This window comes from Scardinius erythrophthalmus, assembly GCF_964197995.2.
Source record: "Scardinius erythrophthalmus genome assembly, chromosome: 4".
In the NCBI taxonomy this organism is placed as follows: Eukaryota; Metazoa; Chordata; class Actinopteri; order Cypriniformes; family Leuciscidae; genus Scardinius; species Scardinius erythrophthalmus.
In genome coordinates, this window is record NC_138224.1 from 15,874,070 (window position 1) to 15,896,282 (window position 22,213).

Here is a 22,213-nt window from a genome sequence, read left to right on the forward strand (position 1 = left end):
AAGCGCGCCTGCTCTTAAAGGGAATGTGAGATGACGCTCTGATTGGTTTATTTCACGTTACGCCCAAACCACACCTATGAATAATGAAGCTCTTCAGACCAACCCATTTTAGATTTGCGCCTGGCGCAAGAGTCATTTATCCCGCTGGGAAAATAGCAACAGCGCCAAGTCCCGCCCACAAAGTTACTTGCGCTTTGCGCTTTGACACTTGCGTTTTAGATCGTTAAAATAGGGCCCAACGTGTTTGTGTGTGTGTGTGTGTGTGTGTGTGTGTGTGTGTGTGTGTGTGTGTGTGTGTGTGTGTATGTGTGTGTGTGTGTGTGTGTGTTTGTGTGTGTGAGAATCTAATTTCCACCATGTCTGGCGTGCACATTTTTGGACCCAATAGTTCCTCAGTCAGTTTTGCAGTGGATTGGACCTTAACAGTTTGTCTGTGTTTGTTATTCTAACCTTGGCTACATAACTGCTGACTCCTGGGCAGCTGAGTGTTCATTGATCTACTATTGTGCTAGTCTATGTTAGTATTATTCTGCTGGGATATTTAGTTGGGAAAGAGCCCAGTGTTGTGGTGGCCTCTTCCTCTGGTTCGGGCTGATGGCTGACCTCCCTTTCATGTTATTTTTAGGCCACAATAGGGACAGTTATACTTACTGTACATCCCTGCCTCTTGCTTATTGTTCTGGTTGGAAAGTGTGCATTGATTCCCTGCTTGAGTTCAATCAAAACCAGCTGCAAAATGTTTCAAAAGAGACACAAAAATAAAGAAAGAGATGGAGTGAGCAAGACATGAGGGAAGACCATAGTTAATATCTAAAAATATTGTACAGAAAATAGCTTTTTTTTATGGCAGTTTTGTGTCAGGAATGAGTGTTGCGCAAGTGCAGTATACTCAGAGCATGGGTTAGGGTTAGGGTTAGGGTTAGGGTTCATAAAAAAAAAAAAAAAAATATATATATATATATATATATATATATATATATATATATATATATATATATATATATATACAAAATGCAATTTATACCTACAATGACCTGAAACCACCTCATCTATGATGATCATGTTTTCAGTTTTCGGATTCAAATTCAATTTGCCATTTAATGGTAAAAAAAAAAGACAAATCAGGCTGATACAACTTTTTTGAAATCAAAATGAAGGGGGGAAAATGCCTTCTTAAAAGAATGACATTTTTGGAATGATTGCGCCAAAGTAGTTTGGTACAATCTTTTATAATTTTTTCTTAGGAATGTTTTGATGCGTATACTCATACATACAAGTAAAATGTTGTCTTGATTTTATTTTCTCTTTAAAATTTACAAATAAAATAGAATAAAACAAAAGATACATTTTAAGTTTTGTTGAAGGAAGTATAAAAGTCTTTCAAAACTACATGAAACCAACATAAACTTGCCACGTTTTAAACTTTTATTTTTTATTTTTTCTATAATAGACAATTTTAGATGTCATTGACACTTGTGCCTGATTATTTAGTAAGTTATGAGGTTTAATTGTTATTGAAGTTGACCACTAAGTAGGAAAGTGGCAGCACTGTTTTTGGGGGAAAGTAGAAGATTTCCTGCTGGGATTAGGATGCGGCTTTAATTCAATGTAGTGTTGTTTCCACCCACTCTTTTTTGGGATGTGGCCAAGCCACCCGCTCCAAACATGTTCTCCGGGCAGCTGGAATTTCTTTGACGTTTTTGCTAAATGTGTGTTTATAAGTTTGGCTGTTTGAAAAGGGATAGTTCACATTCCATTTGTTCCGACCCCTTTGAATCCGAAATGGAGCACAATTGCTCCCACTAAAATGAATTGTTTCAATCTGTTTCACTACTCTTCTCCATCACGGTGGCCTCAAGGGCTCAAGACTTCAATATGAAAAAGAAACGGTGACTAATCAAATGGAAGTTCTTCCATCACCTCCAACCCTGCCATGTCCTGATAATCTCTGATTCACTCCAGACTAGAAGTCTTTGCAAGGATTAGCATGGTAGGAGAACCTTGAAAAGCACTCTTCTGATGCTAATGATGAAAAATGAATACCATCATAGTGCCACATAAAGCTTATCTCTCAAGCCTGTAGCCCATCAGGCAGAGAGTGAGAGCCCATGGAGGGCGTCAAAGGTTGACTGGGGAGTAGGAATCCATGACTCCAGCACCCTGTGTGTGTGTGTTTTCTTTTCCATGCCATCCTATTTGCAGAGCTGAGATAAGCATGTGCTTGTGGTGGGGACCAGGTGCGTGACTATCTGTCTCTCAAGGGATTTGTATTGACAGGGGAGGGTCCAGAGGGGATGTAAGAGGGTCAGCCCATCTCTCGTTCTCTTTTTCAGTCTTTCATTCTGCCCATCTCTCCCCCCTGCTTGTTTTCACAGGGAGTGCAGGCCACTCTCTGACGTCAGGTTCCATGCATGGATGTTCCATACAATCAGGAACCACTGCTTTGGTTCTGCCTGGTATTCCTTTTTCTGTAACCGGTGGGATTTGTTTTTGGAGAAACACAACATTTAGATTCATGGATGAATGGTGGTGACTAGGAGCTCGTCAGCTGGAAATGTCCCAATGCACGCTTTGGTTCGTTAATGCTGAACCCTTGCTTTTATCAGTCAGAGAGAAAAGAGAGTATCTCAACAAACATACATACATCTGTAGCAGCAGATTTCCTTCCAGGCTCTTTCGTGGAAAGCAGCAAGTTGACTTAATCACATGTTATAATGTTTGGCCTGGAGGATTGAGTCTTGAGATGCAGAGTTCCTATTTCCTCTCTTGGGCTGTGGCTTTTGGGTCTTCCATAATTCTCCCCCAACCCAAATTTCTTGAGGTTTCTCCCTCAGCCCACTCTTTTCCCCAGTTCTGTTGGAATGCCCTTTTTCCCTGCCACAAGATACTCCATTGTGGCTTTGGAGGCCACCTAGAATGGAGCAACTCTGCTGAGCCCACATTCAGAAATAAAGATTGAGGCTGTAAATGTAGCTCTTATCAGGGCTCTTTGCCTCTATCTATCGAGTATTTCCCGATCTTAAAAGACACATTGTTTGTTGTTGGAATTATGGCACTTCTGAGGTACAGGCCACAGTTGTCAACTGTGCCTCGCTAGACAAGCCTGAGGAAGTGAACTCTATCATTACCATCATCACCCTGCGGCATCAACAACAATATTGCTGTCATTCCCATCAACATCCTCATCACGTTTTATGATCTTTGTCCCCGCTTAACCAGCTCGCTAAGAGTATGGGCCCTCATGTGGAGAAAAGCGGTCAGATGGCTAAACAGCACACTAGCCATGACCCACCAAGCTTCGGTGGAACTGAACCCGGAGGTTGCTCTGCTCCTGTTGACTTTGGCTTTTCTAAGGCAGTTAGCGGCAAACTTTCAGCTCCGATTTATCGCAGTGCATTCCAAAAACAGGTAACTGGAAGCCCATCGTTCAGCAGTGCTTCACCAGAGCAGCTTGATGAACTCTGCGAGGGAGACATGAAAATTAAATTCGGGCTTCACTGCTCAAGTAGGAACACACGCGGAAATGTTTTTTTGAATCTGACCTTCTGCCTGGAGCGTTCAGTTACATGTGATCCACTGAGCACCTGGAATCCTGGAGAGGAAATCAGAGCAGTTTCTTTCAATATATAATTGTATATAATTTTCTTACATTGAAGGTATAGTTATCATTCATTGCTTTGCAGTATTGGTGGATTGCATAGTTAAAGTATGTTGTTAATGAAGGAGGAACATGGAAAAAAAGGTGTTCACCATCTCATTAAATGCACTTGATTCTAAATATACCAAACAGACAAGAATATAGGCTTAGTTGTGTGAGCATTGAGTCAATCCCATGAGGTATTAAATAAACTGTAGGTGCTCAGGATAGGCTTTGGAACTGGACGTTGCTGTGTTAAAGTGTTCCGATGTGGTGGAAATCCTTGCTGTTCCTCCACACATCCCTGCTTTTAAACTGAACCAGATGGGCTCTTTCCATATAAAACTTTCACTCTCTTTTAAGTCTCACACCAGGCTAACGGCTGTTAAAAACCATGGTACATGTCATATTTTGCCCATTTAATAAAGTCTTTAATACATCAAGGGCTGCTCAGTTTCACACCACAGTTGAAAATTCATGTATACAGGCACTTTGCCAGGTACAAAACGACAGATTGTTTAGTGATCATGGGCAATGATTCGTTGTCCTCTGTTAGTGGGAAATGAATCGTATCTCCTGGGCTAAACACAAGAAAATTCCCTGATTATTTGTTTGACATGAATTAGCAGGGAGGAAAGTCAGTGCTGTCAGCATTGCTGTCATGTTCTTCTCTCCACCAGTTCCTAAATGCTACGCAAAAATTCTAACACACAGTCCACTGTCTCCAAGCCTTCCTGTCTTTCTGACCCTTTACCAACTATTTCTATAAACTGGGTGGGGATAATAGATGAGATGAGAGTGAAAGTAAAGTTGACAGCACAAAAAAAAAGAAAGAAAGAAAGAAAGAAAGAGAGAGCCAGTGAATTGCAGTTTGGCAGCTAAATCCAGGGAACTAGACAAACAACTTAAGTGTGGATTGTTTCCGGGATAAAAGAGAGTAGACCTTTTCTAACATCTGTTTGTGTTGGCTGTCACTTATATACAGACTTACTTTTACTCCAAACAACCCCAAATGTTTCCACTGTCTTTCGAGTGTTCTTTTTGCACTCATTCTTTCATCACAGCATTCAGTTGTTCCAGCTGCAGCCAGTGTGAGGTGTCTATGTCCACCGATCTGAGCTGGGTTACGGAGAGACTGTTTTGACAGTTGCAGTCGGAGTGTGACGCGCTGCTGTGGAATGTTCTTCAAATGACAGAGGAGGAACCAGAGAGTTAGATCAGTCGGTGTGTGCATGTGTGTATGTAAGAGAGATACACAGTCAGATCTGGGTAATCAGGCAGTGAGAAGAGCAGAGTGGTGGTTACCTTCCCGGGAAGTTCACGCCCCCGAGAGCTGTTTGGTTTTGTAGTGGCGTTTTGTCAGTAAGGGAAGAGGAGGAGTGGAAGAGAGAGAGGAGGAGGGGAGAATGTGTAGTGGAGGAGCCTTCTCAGTTACTGAGAGCAGCACACGCTGTCGGCAACAGAATGAGCGTGTCCACGCTCTCACCCGCTAGCAGCACTCTTTAGGAGACCATACACCCCCCTCCCACCTCTTATAGCCCCTGCCAGACATCAAGAGCAGACACAGGGCTCTTGTCTCTCTCTCTCTCTCCCTTGTGTGAGAAAACCACGAGAGACAACTCCTCCACTTTTTCCCCCTCCTTATTTCTCTGTTCGACTTGCACTCTGAGGGACTATGCCAGTAGTTGGCGTTGCATCGAAACTCCGGCAGCCAGCTGTGGGGTCCAAACCCATCCACACTGCACTGCCCATCCTGAACCCTGGGAGAAGCAGCATGGCACATGGATTGGCACCCAGGAGCTCGGAGCTCAGGGTCACAGAATCTTCTATGCTCTCCTGTCAGCTGTCATTCAAGACGGAGATCCATGATAGGAGGTCAACCTTGGTCCCAGCTCCAGCCGCAACTTTGGCACGTAGCAGCAGACAGGCAGAAGAGAGCAAGATATGCAAGGTCAGTGAGAAAGATGATGACATGTAATCCAGGCATTCATCCGTGTGTACCATGTTTAGGTTGATCTTTAGACCAGGTACTGGTTCACTCTACAGGTGACTCGCATGTTGCTCTAGGAGAAAGCTGGTTACAGTTCTTGTTTGACTGATGTGGAATTATAATTCAATGCGTGTTTGGAAATAGATCAGCCAGATGCCTGGCAGACTATTGCATAATTTTAGCAGGTGCCATAGATCTGTCATGTCTGGACATTTTTATTCTACATGCTGGAAATTATGCAGTAGTGCATATGTATGAATTTAGATGCTTTACATAAAGAAATTGAATTAATTATATGGTTTGTTTATTTTATATATTAAAATGAATAGTTCACCCAGAAATGAAAAAGTCAGACAACTTTGGAATGACATGAGGGTAAAGAAATGATGACAACATTTTTATTTTGGCTGAACTATCCCTTTAATATCTGGAAACTCACACTTTGCTGAATCATGCGCACTGTTTGAGCATGGCTGTTTGTTTATCATTACAAACCATGTCTCTCATGTTGCTAAGACTTCCAGTTTACGAACGAGCTGTTGTAGTTTTGCTGAGGCTATTAAGATCTCTATCTGTGAAATGAAGCATGGGGGTAGTTTTAGGGGGTGTTTTACGGGGGAGACTCGGCCACCTGAGGAAACTCTTGTGTGAAACAGAGCGGGGCAGCACACTAACTCCCTATCCCCCACGTGTGGTGCTCCGTTACAGATATACGGCTGGTGTTTTTCCCTTGCTCTTTTCTCAGGCTTCACGATATTAAAAAGGCAAAGATCAAATTGCTAGCGAATGATAGACATGTATGGATTTCCATGAACTCTTACCCATTCAAAAGAAAAGCATGCCAATATTTCTGAAAGCAATTTTCATACATTTGGCTGGAAACCGAAGCAGAGACAGAAGGAAGGCGGGGCACTATGAAGGATGTGAGAGTCTTTCAAAATCCCCGCCAAGCAGATTCTTTTGCTAGTCCCGCCTGTCACAATTGAAAAAAATAAACTTTAGGTAAAAAAAAAAGACTTTCCTGTTTAGTAAGCTCATCTTGACCATTGTCTCACTTGTGACTTCCTTAGATTTACCTCCTCCCTATTAAGATCCGAAAAGGCTGTGTTTTCTTGTAACTTGAAGGAAGTGCGTGCTAACTTCAAAGCAGGGTCGTGGTTGACTGCTCAGGGTTTCTGGTGCAGCGGTTGTGAGCATGTTTGGGGTTGCTGGAGGGCAGTGGGGCCAAGAAAGAGGGGAAGTGTGTTTTATTATTAACTCCGTGCTCCATGACAAACTCAAGTGTCATGCCCTTTAGTGCGAAAAAAAAAAAAAAAATCACAAGCCTTGTCTCTTCACTTTAGTTTGCTGTTAAAAATGCAGCAGGAATGTTAAGACTAATCATAAAACTCTACTGAGCAAGCACTATTTTTACAATATTATTAAGAAATGTCATGTAATGTAATGTGACTGACTTTTTAATACCTTCCTATCTCCTTAACTAAAGAAATGTCCCACCTGTCCCTTCCTGACTGGTCACCTGGGAACAATTAGTACTAATGCGGGCTTGTCCAGGTCTTGCAGCTCTCTTTGAATGGGCTGAAGAGCCTGAGGCAGTACTTGCTTTCTCCTGACAGTCTAGTTTTGGTGGGGCTAGTGAAGATGTCTAAGATCATAATGTAATGGCATGTCAGTGCATTCAGCACAGGTGGATTGGTTTATACCCACATGCCTGTTTGAACATGTTTGTAGTCGTTCCCACAGAGGGCAGCACATTCACCTTGTTTGGTGTTGAGACAGTCTCTATGTGGCTGCAGATTGATTTGAATCATGTGTGTCGGGACAGCAAACTCATGTCAAACTTTGCATTTGAGGACATCAGTCTACCGCGCAGCTGGCGGTGTTGTGATCTGCTTGTGCTATTTATCAAGTTTCCAAACAAACAGGAGCTCCACAGAGCAAGATTTAAAGTAAACCCATGGAACAACTTAACGGTTAATGTGAGAACAGATGGCGAGCGTGCTGTAGAAGCTCTTTTGGACACCTTAAGAGCAGTCATCCAAGGTAGCCTGCGTAGTTTACAGTATGCAAGGGCCTTATCTCATGACAGTGATAGAGACTGTAAAAAATGCTGGTTGTGCAAGTATCATTCCAGCCACTTTCTCCACAGAGTTCTCAGTGCAGTTTCCCATGGTAAATGGAGGAAATATGTGGTTGGTCTGGTTGGTGAACTGATTATAGCTTACGCTGTACACTTTATACACCTGAGACCAAGGGCAGTGAGGAGGTGTGTTTGAGAATGTGTGTCTGTGGCAGGCTTGATGAGAGCGATAATATGTGAGAAAATATGAACAAAAAGAAGGAAACAACTGGGTATTTGAATTAAATCTGTGTCTAGGAAATATGAAGAATATGGAAATGTTTATTAATTTAGACCTACTTTTTTAACTCTTACATAACTAGTAGATGAGAAATCAGAACAGTTTTCTAATTCAGCTTGATTTTTTCTGCATCAAAGAGCACTTACTTAACTGACATGAAAATGGAATGACTCCACTGGGTGTTGTTCACTGCTATACAAGACTGAAATTGGGACATAAAGACTTGAAAGTATGAATTCTCTTCTTGTTCAAGAGTAAACATATTTTTTATAGTGTTTAGATCATCAGATAAAACAGTTGTTGATATAAATCCAACATAATGATCCAGAAATGTTTTGTTGAGATGAATCCATCTGTTATATTTTATTACTCATATTTATTGCATGATTTATTGTCCCAAACAGCTTTTTGTAAATCCTCCTCTGAGTGCTTGGCTTTGAATGCAGATGGACTGGGGGAGATAGTCTTCCATACTGCATGAGGTTTGTCTGATATGTTGTTCTAGCATCCAGTGTGGAATTATGACAGCAAAACCCTGTTCTCAGAAGGACACATGTTTTCCACCCTGTGCAAATCTTCCATTTGCTTTGCCATCTTACATTTTTATTTTATGTGTTTTCTTGTGCTCTATGAGTCTTTTATATTAAAGTTATGTGAAATCCCCCAAATGCTCCTTACTGTCAAAACTGGATTGTCAACAACAGGATGTAATGCAGGTTCTATATTTACTTATTTGTTGTCCAGTGAAAAGCAGCCTCCCTTAAACTCGGACCTCTCCATTGCTGTATAACTTTTTAGTAGCTTATAATATAGAAATGTTCATACATTTGGCTGGAAACCGAAGCAGAGACAGAATGAAGGCGGGGCACTATGAAGGATGTGAGAGTCTTTCATAATCCCCTCCAAGCAGATTAATTTGAGGTTTTGCTAGTCCTGCCTGTCACAATTGAAAAAAGTAAAGTGTGGGTGTGGTGTGGGCTTGACGTCGTAACAAGTGAAGCCACCGCTCCATCTGATTTCAATATGCAAACGTTACTTAATGAATCAGTGTTTTTATATCTGAACTCCCTGTATATTCTTACAATGCAAACATCCTAATCATGTAAATGGTTATTTATTTAATGTCGGGAAAATTCCCTGATGTATAAGCCTACTGCAAATGGCAAAGTGGTCATTTTCATTTTCAAAGTATATGCATACAACTTAATTCACCTTGTTACGTAATTGTTCTGTGTTAGAAATATTGCGTTTTAATACCGTAACTTAATTTAAATGATTCGCACCCAACGGCAGGAACGTAAATCGGCGCCTATGCTTTCTGTCTTCTTTGGAACACAAAGGAAAATAATTTGAAGAGTATTCCACCTGTTTTTGTCCATACAATAAAAGACACAAGAGTCCAAAACAACTTTATACTGTATATAGATGAACAAACTCTTTAATTTTACTCATTTTTACAGCGACGTGAAATGTAGATTATATATTCACGTTATCATTAGCTGTGTTGAGGCTCTTGTCATCTCAGGGCATCCCGTTACATATGGGCACAGACACACACTCATGTATATAATCCTCTTCATTCTTACTGAGTTCAGCAGTGTGGTCCAATAGCGAGGTTCCCCAGAGCTCTGTACTTGTCCCATTTAAAATTTGTATGTGTGAGATTAAGAAGTCAGGGAATGTAAACAGGCCACTGGTGGCTCACAGTGTGTTAGATGGGGAAGGGAGGGGAATGTTGAGAGTGCAAGGGGACAGTGCCAGCGTTTCCCAGCAGCAGAGGTGCTGTCGGTGGTGAAACACTGAGGCTTGAGGTCGACGGGTGGGGTGTTTCTTCTCTCTGTGCATGTCATAGCCATGGGTGGTCTGGCGTGCTGCACTCCTTATCTGGAAGAGTGCAGGACACTGAAGACAAGTGATGATGCTCCCCCTTAGACAAGCAGAGATGGGGGCTCAGAGCCATTATACAGCTCAACTCGAATGGAAACATACTATCCAAAAGCTCTCTAAAGAGTTGTGACTTGTAAAAACCTACATAATCTAATAATTCACTCATATTTTTCCCCCAGTGTGCCTATTCAAGGGTTGAGTGATGGTGATGTTTATTCAGATAAAATCAGGCATAATCTTGGCACGCTGTTCAGTTTATTTCTTGAGGCCTTTACTGTTTACCGCAACTCATTTCTTTTTTTAATAAAATAAATCTGATTCTTACTCCCATGAACAAGGACTGGTTTACTGTTATGTTCTGTTTATTATACAAGTGCACGGGTAAAAGAGAGTGCGCTGCACGAGTAACTGACATGCACAGAAGTGTTTATTGACTTGCCCAACCAATACAACATCTACTCAAAAATGATTAACATTTTTAATTTTTTATTCTGCAATTAGATGCAATTAAGATTGAAAAAAAAAAACAGATGCAAGTGCACCATAAAAGTATCATGAACGTGGTCTATTTCTAAGTTTCCTGAAGCTGATCGAAAGACTGATGGAAGACTGAACAAAAAAAATGTATTATTTTGCATCACTTTTGTGTTATTTATTTACTTACATCCTTTTTTTTTGTGGTATGAAAGCTTTACTCCAATCCATTGTAATTCCATGGAAAAGAACAACTAGCTCATTATTAAGCATTTCTCCTTCTGTGTTCTACTGGAGAAAGAAACAACATAAGGGTGAGTAAGTAATGAAAGAATTTTTTTTTGTAAACTTTTTCTGTAAGTGTTTTGATTTTGCATTATGGAGTTTGTTTTCAAAACAACCGTGCAGGTTTATATTTAACGTCTCTGGAAGCCAAATCAGCCTTTAGTTAAAACAGGAAGAAAAACTGGTGAGAAAAACAGCGCGCAACCTAAAGGACAGATCTTGCCAGGCATCCTGTTTTTTTTTGTGTGTGTGCGTGTTTTTGTTTTTTACAGGGGTGAGCCGTCCAGAGACCAAAAACGCTCTGTGCACGCAGCTCGATTCGAAAGAAAAAATTGCGTCTAATAACTTTTAACGATCTGGCATGTATCATTTTGTTTCCCTCTGTTCACCAGTATCATTAAGTGGCCGAGCACTTCTGCCACATCTGAATCTCTTGAATGGTATTTATTGATGCAGCGCTTGCAGAGCAGTTTCTTACCGCTTTGCACAGTACAGCCCATGGACGGAAGTTACCCACATGCTTTCATACTACTTCTCACACACATCAGGCCATATCCACAAACACAGGACCTCCAGGCATTGTGCTAGTTCAAAGGTATGACCAATAAATGATCAGAGAGAGGGAGACAAACTGTACACTGCCACTTCTGTGTTGTTTAATGACATAAAAGAACAAAAAGAATGGAGCAGCTAGAGCTGGCAAATTTACACACTTTTAACCAGTTATCTAATAACATAGCCTTTTGTAAATCAGTGGTCTCAACTAGGGGGCTGGGGTCCACTCGTGGGCCTCAAGATTATTTGAAATAAGACTAAACAAGTGTTAAAATAAGCTAAAAAATAAATAAAAAATCAAGATATTTTAATTCACCCCTTCAACAACATTAACTTTTTTTTGTCTTTTCTAAAAAAAACTGTGTCTTGAAAAACCTAGATGTAGAGGTAGCTAAAGTTATAAAATTACATTGGAATTTTGAGCAAATACTGAGTATTTTTATTCCTTATAATAAATAACTAACAAACAACTGGAAAAAGTCATGGGTCCTTCAAATATTATTGTGGACAATAGCCTTGGTGTCAAAAATGTTAAGAATAACTTCTATAGATTTCTATGGTTTTGATTGAAAGCTAATAATAATTAATACAAACTAATGCAGTTTTTTTATGCATAATTCTAACTTTAAAAACATGGTTTTGTCAGATTAGTTAACTTCTGGGGGCACACAATGTGTGGCTAATCAAACGTATGAACACGCACTCAAGTGATTCATGTCTGATATTAGCCTTTCACTTCCTTTTCCCAATTCCAGTCTTCAAATTTAAAGTTTCTGTTCTTTCACTCCCTTTCCTTCATTGCTCTAATCAGCCGCATTTGTCATTTGTTACATAAACTTTGACAGCTTTTCCACCTCTCTCACTTTCTTTCATGTGCTCACGTATTCTTTTACTTTCTCATTTTCCTGGAGAATTCACTTCATTCCAGACCTCTGCTCTCCTTTACTCATTCTCTCTCTCTCTCTCTCTCTCTCTCTCTCTCTCTCTCTCTCTCTCTCTCTCTCTCTCTCTCTCTCTCTCTCTCTCTCTCTCTCTCTCTCTCTCTCTCTCTCTCTCTCTCTCTCTCTCTCTCTCTCTCTCTCTCTCTCTCTCTCTCTCTCTCTCTCACTGACATTGTGCTGATAGAGGGATGGAGGCAGTGCACACACCTGGCACTGTCTGTATAACTGGCTCCGATTACACGCCACGAGCCCAGTGCCGCACACAGAGGTCACACACACACACACGCATACACACATTTTCTCTTGGCTTGACACAAAGGAGGAACATCTGTGAAACCAAAGCATGGGGCTCATTAGCAATCAGCAGGGACTGGGACAGAGCGGACATCCCAGCATGCCATTAATACACACCAGGAAAAGAGAGGAGGGATTTCATAATCGACTAGTCGTCAGGTTGTCTGAACAACTTGACTAGTAATTCTAAGGAAACCCTGTTTAATAATGCTAGTGCGAGTTCAAACAACTAACAATAATTAGGGGAGCTCATCCCTAGAGGAGAGGAGAGGTAAACAAAAAGAGTTCTGCCCTTCTGTGAGTCAGACTGCGTGATAACATCGTGACCCGCTACAGAATCATTGGATTTTCTGCCCCCTGGGCTAAAGTCCAAAGCCCTTCAGTAGTGTTTGTGCACTGACATGCGTGAATGTTTAGAGGTTATTGGACACCTCAGGAATCTTTTGCTGGCTACTGTTTAAGGATTTTTCTTATCGACGATGCCACATGCATCAAGTATTACAGGTTCCCAGAAACCCCCTTGCAGTCTGACTCAATCTTTAATACTCTACCGTTCAAAAGTTTGGGTCAGAAGTTTTTTTTTAATTATAGTTTTAAACTTTTTTTTTCTTTTATTCATCAAGGATTCAGTAAATTGATCACATGTGACCCTATAAAATCATTACAAATGATTTCTGTTTGTAATATTAGTGAAAAATTAAGCACAAATATTAAGCAGCACAACCGTTTTCAAGATTGATAATAGTAAAAATAAATTCTTGAGCAACAAATCTGAAGGATCATGTGACACTGAAGACTAGAGTAATTCAGCTTTTCCATTACAGGAATAAATTACATTTTGAAATATATTAAAATAGAAAACAGTTAATAATTGTAATAGTCTTTCACAATATTACTGTTTTTACCGTTTTTGATCAAGTAAATGCAGCTTTTGTGAGCATAAGAGACTTCTTTCATGAACATGAAAAAATCGCGCACACCCTCAAATGTGGTACAAAAGTACAAATAATGAAGTGGTACAAATTAATGTTGTACTGATGCAGAACTGCCACACGTTTTAGGAAGTACTTAGGAACATTGAAGCAGTTTGAGGTGATCATTTTGTTGTGAGAAAGTTTTAAAGTTTCAATGCCTTCTACAGTGGTTTGCCCCAGTACTGCATTAGGTTAAATGATTAAATCTGTGTTTTCCCCAGATGATCGCAGCAAATGAACTGTGAAGTACACTGACTCTGAACTCACTGTGTATGTGCATTTGTGTGTGTCCTGTTACACCAGCCAACAGCTAAAAAAAAAAGTAAAAAAAAAAAAAGTTGTGCCAGCAGTAACGCATTAGATCAGATAAGCAATTTATTTTTTGCATTTCTGTTTTGTAAAGCGAGTGGCATTGAAATTACTTGTAGTTATATATATTTACCTTTATATATGTACCTATTGTATATTTTTTTTTTGAATATTTATGCTTGTATCCCAACTCACCAACTTGCCCAAGCAGACCAGAGGTTAAGTATTTCCCATCATTCAAAGGGTGTTAATATTATTTTGGGAAGGTGTTAAGCTCCTCATTAGTGGTGTTTAAAACAGAAGTGCAGCCTTATTGACAACAAAACTGTTCATGTCAAGACCAGGGTGACCAGACATAAAGGGGTCTGGCTTATTACCACAAACTTTGACTCTCTCTCTCTCTCTCACCACACAAACTTCTCTCTGTGCCTCCTTGACGAATAGCAGAGCCTCCTAATCTCATAATTATGGTGTAATCTCCTTAATAGCATAATGATCCTAAACTTTACTGAGTCTATATATATATATATATAGAGAGAGAGAGAGAGAGAAATAGAGAACAAACAGTTCTCCTCCAATTGGTTCATGCATGCTTTTGGTCAGCCATTAACGCAGTGGTTGATGTTTGATGGGCCTTGAGTATCCTAAAAAAATGTGCTAACAAATATTCTCTCATAATGATCCAGTGAGGAGGGGAGATTATGCTTCAGTGAACGGTCCATTACTGCGGTTATGACAGTGGTACAGGGGTCCGTTGTATCACATTGAGGTCATGTGATAGCACACTCACCATTACAGATGGTGAGTCAAGTCATTCGCAAGCTCGTTATCTCTTTCCCTCCACTGCTGTCATCCCGGTATCGATTAGTTTGTGTACCTCAACACACACTTCCACTTGAAGCTGTCTGAGAGGTATGTTAGTTTATAGTCTGTGGTATTATTTCAGAACTGCATAATGTCCTTTTTTAAGTGCTTCAGAATCACATTCTCTTAAGCTCTTAGACCATTGTGGTGTGTGTATTGCCTTCTGCCCATTTATCTGGCTAGTTCTGGAGAAGTTTTGCAGTTATTCTATTAATTTAAAAGGCTGGGGGGAAAAAACACCTTTGTATGTGCAGGCATGTGTAAATCTGTACATTGTGCAATATGGATACCTGGGTCACCTGACATAATTTTCTCATGTCATTCCAAACCTGAAGAAAGCAATCATACACGTTTGGTTTGGAAGAGTGAGCAGCATTCATTTGATTTATTGGTGTTTATTTCATTTCATTCATACATTTTCATATTTTCATTTCAGTTTCAGTTTTAATGATTTTATTATGTGCTTATTTTTTATTTCTATTTAGCTTTAATTTATTTTTATTCAGTTTTAGTCATTTTAGTACACCAGCATGTAAAACACACCACACAATGCTGGTCTTTTCAGAAGGGTTAGTTCAGTTGAATTGCGCACTTTGTTGCACACTGAAGTGGTTTGGCTTACACCCCCGCTCACCTTGAAAGAAGATGTGCATGAAGAAGACTTACTGCATTGGAAGCAGATGGAAGCACCTACTGCAGATTTTTAGAGCTTTAATAAGCCCACATCTGCCTGCTTCCTCTCTCTCTTGCTCATGCTTTATTGTGACTTCATAAAGGAACAACTGAGAGAGGAAAGGGAAGGATGGAGGTGCTGGGTAAGGGAGTAGAGGAAAAGGGATGAGTAGTTAGCTTTCATGGATCACAGACCCTCTTTCTGTGTAGTCTAAGTAAGCCAATATTGCAGTAATCTGGAGTAAATCCGGTTTAATTAAGCTACAGAGGTTTAAGGGGCAGCGTTAGATTAGAAGCACATTGTACATGGTGGGAGTGTGCCATGCTCTCTGTCCTTTGATCTCATACACACACATGTGCCACACATACACCCATAGAACTGGCACAGTCTCCAAGTGGGCCGTTCCGCTGGTGCGTATAGCCCAAGCACGTTCTGATATTCATTTTCCCAGGTTGACACGAGCTATTAATCATGCGGAGGATGGCTATGTTACATCGCTACAGGCTAAAGAGCACCACATTGAGAAAACGCTGGTCTATGTATCTCTGTATGTACTTCAAAACCGCAACAGCCCTGGAACTACTTGCCAACAATTTTTGCTTTTCTGTTAAATTGTTCGTAGGTGTGGCAGCATGTGACACCTCTTATATTCTGGGCAGAAGATGTTCCATGCACTTGCTGCCTTAGGGGCCAAAGCCTGTTTTGCTGAGAGTTGCATAAAAACAGGATGCTGGAGTGCAGCACTACAGATGTGCAGAAAGATCGGGCGAGGTGAAGAGAAGAGAGGGAGGGAGACGGGGAAGGGAAGATAAAGATATTTTTTGCACTAACTCATCAAAAAGGTGACTTTTGGGTAAATGAGTGTCCTATCTCATGGCTGGAGGTTCAAGGTTTCTTTTTTGCATGACCTTTATGCATTATAGGGCTCAACAGTAACTGTGAGAAATAGTCTGAGAGTTTTGGGCCTTTGCTGTGTTGCCATTGAAAAGGTCATCCATTTGTGTATGCCATTAAAAAAGAAAAAACTGTCATATTCTCCACACTGATTTGTAGCTGTGCACCTGCATCTACAGTAGATGTGTGTATACTATTTTTTACATCTCTTAAAACTAAAATTCATTACATTTATAAAACTACATTTTTTTACACCACTTTTGTGGTGAGGCTAGTGAAAATGATGGCAGGGCAAGTTACTATTGAAACTGCTAGCCTGACCAGGCAAGCAGAAATAATAATAATAGAAAAAAATCTTATTAAACCCTGCATTAGTTTAAAAAGAAAGGTCAGACAGAATTTGTGCCCTTTTTTGCATTTATTTTGGACTTAAAAACTGTGTAATTCTGGAATGGATGTGGTAAAAGGAGTTGAGGGGGTTATATTGCTAGCTAAATGCATGATCGCATTACCAAAAATAAACAAACATGTAAAGATCAAATGAGTGTTTTAAACCCAAATAACTTTTCACGGAATTCCATTTGATTCCATTTGATTTGATGCAGGCCTAGTGATTAGTCAACCAGTTGAATGTGTATCCCCGGTGGTCCAATCAAATTGTTCCCACGTAAATAGAAACGGAGTATGATGGCAAACATTTAAACTTGGACCTGAGGAGTATCGTTTTTTGCACAATATTTTACTGTGGGTAGTCATAGTTTTTTTATTTATTTTTATTACCTGGCAGACAGAGGAGCTACAGGCGTGCCAGGCTTGCCCTGATCCTTCATTGTTTATGTGCATGTTGAGAGTGTGTTTGTGGGTCTGAGCTTGTTTTCTCAGGTTTATATTCTGAAGTAGCACTTGGCTGCGGGCTGAAAGCAGTTACACTTTAATAGGCCAGTTGTTTACTCTTTTCTGCAGACCACTCTGGATGCACTCTAGTTTAGATCCCTCCTCCTTGCTGGCAGGTACGCTTTGAGCCGTAAAGTTAATGTTGTATCGTGCCCACCACATCTTACTAACTGATTTTAACAATCTGCCCAAAAAAGTGGCTGTCTTTTATAATAGCTGTAGGTAATGCAAGCAAGCTTGAGAAATAGACCCACCTCTGTTTTAGGTCTACCCCATTCCGACTTATTCAACACCACAGGGTGACAAACACCGTGAACTCACTGACTCAGAAAAGACGCTGTATTCACATGGCTTGCATGAATAGATTTTGGGCCCATAAGCTTTCCGTTGCACCCTGAAAGGAATAGATTAAAAAGAGACAGGGGGTCCGGTGGGGGTGTGCGAGTGGTGGGAAGAAGGGATGAAAGAAGAGGTGTGCTTGCCAAAAGCTGGACCTTTTTACGTCTGGCCAAGAGGCAGCATGAATGCCACATGCACCTGATCTTTCATCTCCTCTTGCTCATAGGAAATGGAGAGCAGATTGGGCTTTGGTTTACGTGATGCTCTTGATTGAGGACAAAGAGGAAAAGTTGTTATGCGGTTAGCCATTGCGTGATCTACAATATAGAGGTCTGGCTTTGATGGGACTCAACCGTACCCTGTAATGGTGACCAGAGAACCCATTGAACCCATGACAGGGGTAACAATAGCTAAGCCTTCTGTCGAGACCTTAAGAAGGGCAATGCTGGTAGAGAGAGAGAGAGTCTTAACCCTGGCAGACAGCTCCTTAAGGAATGTTTGGATTGGACCACATCTGCACTGAGGGGTACACCGCTTACACTATGCTGAACATAGACTTATGCAGAATGGTGAAGCTATCGGGCCGCTTTAAGCGAGGATTGCATTTGTGGTCTCTCCAACATGATCCCCTGCTGATAGCTCCAACAGGACTTCCATTCCCACTACTGTAAAGACTATAATTTACAAAATTTGTTCAACTATTTGTTGTACTTGTTGATGGTCAGTGACATGTACAATTATGTCCGTCTCTCTCGTACGGCTGGCATCCGTTTCATAAGGGCCTGGCTCTTAGAAGGAAGAGTTTGGCCACTGCTCTATTTGTCCTTGCTGAAAATTGCACAAGTACTGTCCCAGAGGTTGTGAGTAATTGATGAGTACATATGTTTTTGGGTTTTGCTCTTTAGATTCTATGTTTCACTCTCTCTACACTACCCCCTCGCTTGGTCAGTGGAGACTGTCTTTTTTCACAACTTTTGGCTTGGAATGTAAACCTCCTCCTCAGGCTTTGAGCCTATAGATTATATGACATGACCATTTAAGGGCCATTCCTAAGCTGTCCAGTTATTCAGCAGTTAAGCGCCATCTTTATAAAGGTCACCTGCTGATTGCCTTTGGTTTATCTGTGACTGAGCAGGTCTCTGAAGTCTATTGCTCCACAGTGGTCCATAATGAATCATTTAACAACAGTGTTGGGCTTCCTCAGAAAAAAAGGTACATTTGTGTCGGATGTTTTTGATTTGATCTCTCATACAGGCTGTCTGGCCCAAGCCTAATGTCTGGATTTTCTAAGCACTTGGTGTAGTTAAACTCAGGGGTGGTCTGCTTCCCTCAGAAGAGGCTTTAAGGGTTCACATCGAGCCAAGGCTGATTGTACACAAAAAGGTCAGATGCTGGAGGAAGCCCTGTGTATTTCCTACATGTCAGACTCATAACTGTGAGAATATAGTGTAATAGCTGCACCTGGCTTAAACACAAAAAGTAATCAGTGCTAAGTAGTTCATCCAATTTGTAAAACCAGCATCACAGACTCTCTTGCATCTGCATGTAATGTGTTTACAAAGAGAATGTGGATACATGCGTGGCTGTCTCAACGAAGGTCAACAAATATCTGCCCTCAAGTCGTCCTGGTAAGTTCCTACTAATGAGATTGGATGTTGTAATTAACCCCCCCAAAAATATTTTTGTTGGAACACAATGAATGCTTTGAGCAATTGCAATTTTTTTGCTTTTTTGTTTTACCTACCAACAAACACAGCACAGGTTTTCATGCAACTGCTACAAAATGTGGTGCTAAATATGTGAATTGGGTATATAATTGATGCTTTATGCATTTGACCATGTAGGTTGGTCTCTTAAGGCCGTTGTCTAAAAAAAAGACATTTTAAAATGATTAACAATTATCAAAAGGCATTCAAAATGAATTGTGCAGTTAGCATTCATAATTTAGAAACACTATTATATCTAGGATGGACATTCACTTTGATTATTGTGACATTGTGATGTCATTCACATTCACAAACTTTGTATACGATTGTTTTGACGACTTGAAGGCAGCACTTGTCTGTGCCATCAATACACAGGACCTTTGTGAAAGCATTCACCACTCCGTTTTCTATTGTGAATCCAGGCTCTGTTGAGCTTAAAGTTGATTAACACACTCTTGCAAATATATATATATACAACAACGGCTAAATATCTTGCATGCAGACACTATTATAAAATCCACCTGTTTTTTTTTTTTATTGTTTTTTTTATGTTGGCTTCCAGCAGTGTAGCACTCGGTACCATGTGCATTCAAGTGAATATGTCGTAGTCTGTATTTACACAGCTGCAAGAGGACAGGAGCAAGTCAGGTGAAGGCCCTGGCCTCATGCTGGCCCAGCAGGATCCTCTGTGAGCAAACGTTCACAACTCGGGCCATGATTCAGAGACACTGTCTGCCTCTGCAACCGCTGCTTTCACTCCAAACATCGTCCTTCCTGTCTGGAGAAGAGCGATAGGGCAAAGTCTACACACACTGACTTAGATATACATCTTCAGAATCATACTCATACAAACACTAAGGAGAGAATCTTCAAAGTGACCTACTGAGGTGTGTTGGTTAAACAGTGAAGTAGGGTCTCGCTGGTTGCTGCCGGTGGTGTGGTTCGAGACTTTGTGAAAAAATGGATGGCTTCTCAAGGGTGACTGCTGTAACCTTATACTGTTGTGCTTGGCAGCATTTCCTCAGACTCACCGATACGTGTCTGCCCTATTTGGACAGTCTCTGAGCACAGGGCCCCTCAGGTGGGAACTCTTAATGTGTGTGAGAGAGAAATAAGAAGCAGAAAAGTAAGACAGACATTCTCTAGCTTTTTGTCCGACTCCTGTTCTCTAGCAAGAAAAAAGGATGCCAATCCAAAGATTCACAAATTGATTTTGTCCCCAAGAGCTCTCTGAGAGTTTGGGTGTGGGGTCAACATATATCACTAAGCCTGGTTATTCACTTTTCCAGCATGATAACAGAACATCCCATGTCTCCACTTTCTCCCCTCCTGAGACAGTCTGAGAGCTATTTTTGCCCTTTGAATCTATAATTAAATCTCTAGATAGTTAGATAGCGGACAGCCCTTACTGCATGGGTGTAAAGAGTCCTGGCCAATACTGTGACTGATGAATCTATCCCCTCATTGACAAGTTTTACCTGTAATTACAGTCATCATCTCCCTGTTAAGCCTGTCCTGACAATGAAAACCGCTCTGCTAGATCATTGGAAGTTAATAGGTTTTGTAGAAAAGTGTTTTCACCGGATTCTCAGAATTTGAGAGCTACATATATAGTAGTTTTCTTACAAGCATTCTGCACACAGTAATGACCCTCTGGCCAGAGAAGTTTTCAAAGTTTGTCTCTTGTAGCCTCAAGTACCCCAGCTATGATCTCCAGCCATTATTTACAGATTGCCCGAGGTTACTAATATTCATTGAGCTTCACATATGAGCTTATTAGTTGGGGATGTGATAGAGAGAGAGACTGTGATAAAGATGCAAATGGCAGGTCTGCTTGTTTAAAACCAAGCCAAGAGTTTAAAACTATGCCAAAGTGTCCCTGTAAAGTCGTTTTTCCCATGTGTTAAAGTAAAAGCAAAATCTAATCTGTAGTCAGAAAAAAACTTTCTTTGTGAGCTTGGAGTGTCTTAGCATAGTACAGCTTATTAGAGCTATTCAGTGCTGTTGTGTTTATTATTAGTTGTTATTGTCCTGGATAATAACTATGCCATGGACCAATGTACTTTTTTTTTCGACCTCTTCTGCCTCACAGAATTATTTTCTGACATCCGTTCTAATCTCTAGCTGTGGGTCTCTTCTTGGCAGGTCTGCAATTTTCAAATATTTTGAAAGTGTCTTATGCCACCTTGATGCCTTTCTTGGAGAGTGAAGTGGTGCAGACGTATGTATGCGTTAATGGGTCGAACAGTCCTGGACATCACAGTCCTGTAGAGTAGGGTACATCCATATGTCAGCACAGGTCCTGCTTAGTCATAGATATGCGCTCGATAAGAATGCACCAATATCCATTCAAGTTGCTGATGATAAGATACAAGGCTTTGATCTTATTGCTCAAAGCTGGACAAATACAGATAGTCCTATATTCACAATCATAGACAAGCAGGCAAATCAACTAAATCATGCAGCTTGCTTGACACAAGCACTTCCTTGGTACGGTCGTTGACATTCCCACATTGAGAGCCGGTTTGATGTTTGTTATGCAATATCATCTGGCAGAGAGAGTGTGAGAGAGGGTAGGAAAGTTATTAGCCAACTCTTCTTTAAAACTGCTGTGATTGCATTCATGCTTTCTCTGTCCTCATTCCCACAACCCACTGTCTCACAGGAAACCATGAATCTACACAAAGTCTCAGAGGAAACACAGATCCAAATGCGCGAAAAGTTTGTTTTCTTGAATTAGCATTGCAATAAAGTGTTTAATATCATGTTTTACTGCTGAACTGAAGATGGTTCCTGTTGCTACTGGCTTAACTCGATTGGCCTGTACAACTTGAAAAAATCTAAAGAACACACATTCCCAGAGAGTAGGACGCACATAAACTGCACTGTATGTGTTATGCTTTTATGAAATTTGACTTCAAAGACTCTGTGTCAGCTTTGATGAAACACAAACTGCTGTCTCAGTCAAGCGTCTGGGTGATCTTGCTTTCTCGTTTTTCCCAGTTGTATCTGCCGGTGTACACTTACAGATAGATGGCAGGGTCATCCGGAGCCCTGTGTGATCTGACACTGTGGGAGAGATACTTTGATGCCACCTTAACCTTCCCACAGCTTCCAGACAACAGTCTTCCAGTCTT

General features: G+C 40.8%; 1 protein-coding gene and 1 long non-coding RNA gene across 6 annotated transcripts in view; one reads left to right on the top strand and one right to left on the bottom strand.

The window, feature by feature from the left end:
• Positions 1 to 1,303: 1,303 nt before the first annotated feature.
• LOC308689207 lies at positions 1,304 to 5,020 on the bottom strand. The gene is made up of 4 exons (XR_014029973.1): positions 4,943 to 5,020; positions 4,629 to 4,820; positions 3,543 to 3,592; positions 1,304 to 3,461 (listed from the first exon to the last, which is right to left on the bottom strand). It is a non-coding gene; the product is annotated as an uncharacterized lncRNA (long non-coding RNA).
• Positions 5,021 to 5,312: 292 nt separating this feature from the next.
• nav3 (neuron navigator 3) overlaps positions 5,313 to 22,213 on the top strand; it is a gene marked incomplete at its 5' end in the record, with an annotated part of 170,024 nt that continues 153,123 nt past the window's right edge. For all 5 annotated transcript variants that reach the window (XM_081362799.1, XM_081362802.1, XM_081362800.1 and 2 more), the window contains one exon: positions 5,313 to 5,588. In XM_081362799.1, the coding sequence (XP_081218925.1) occupies positions 5,313 to 5,588 (276 nt within the window). The remainder of the gene's footprint in view (positions 5,589 to 22,213) is intronic.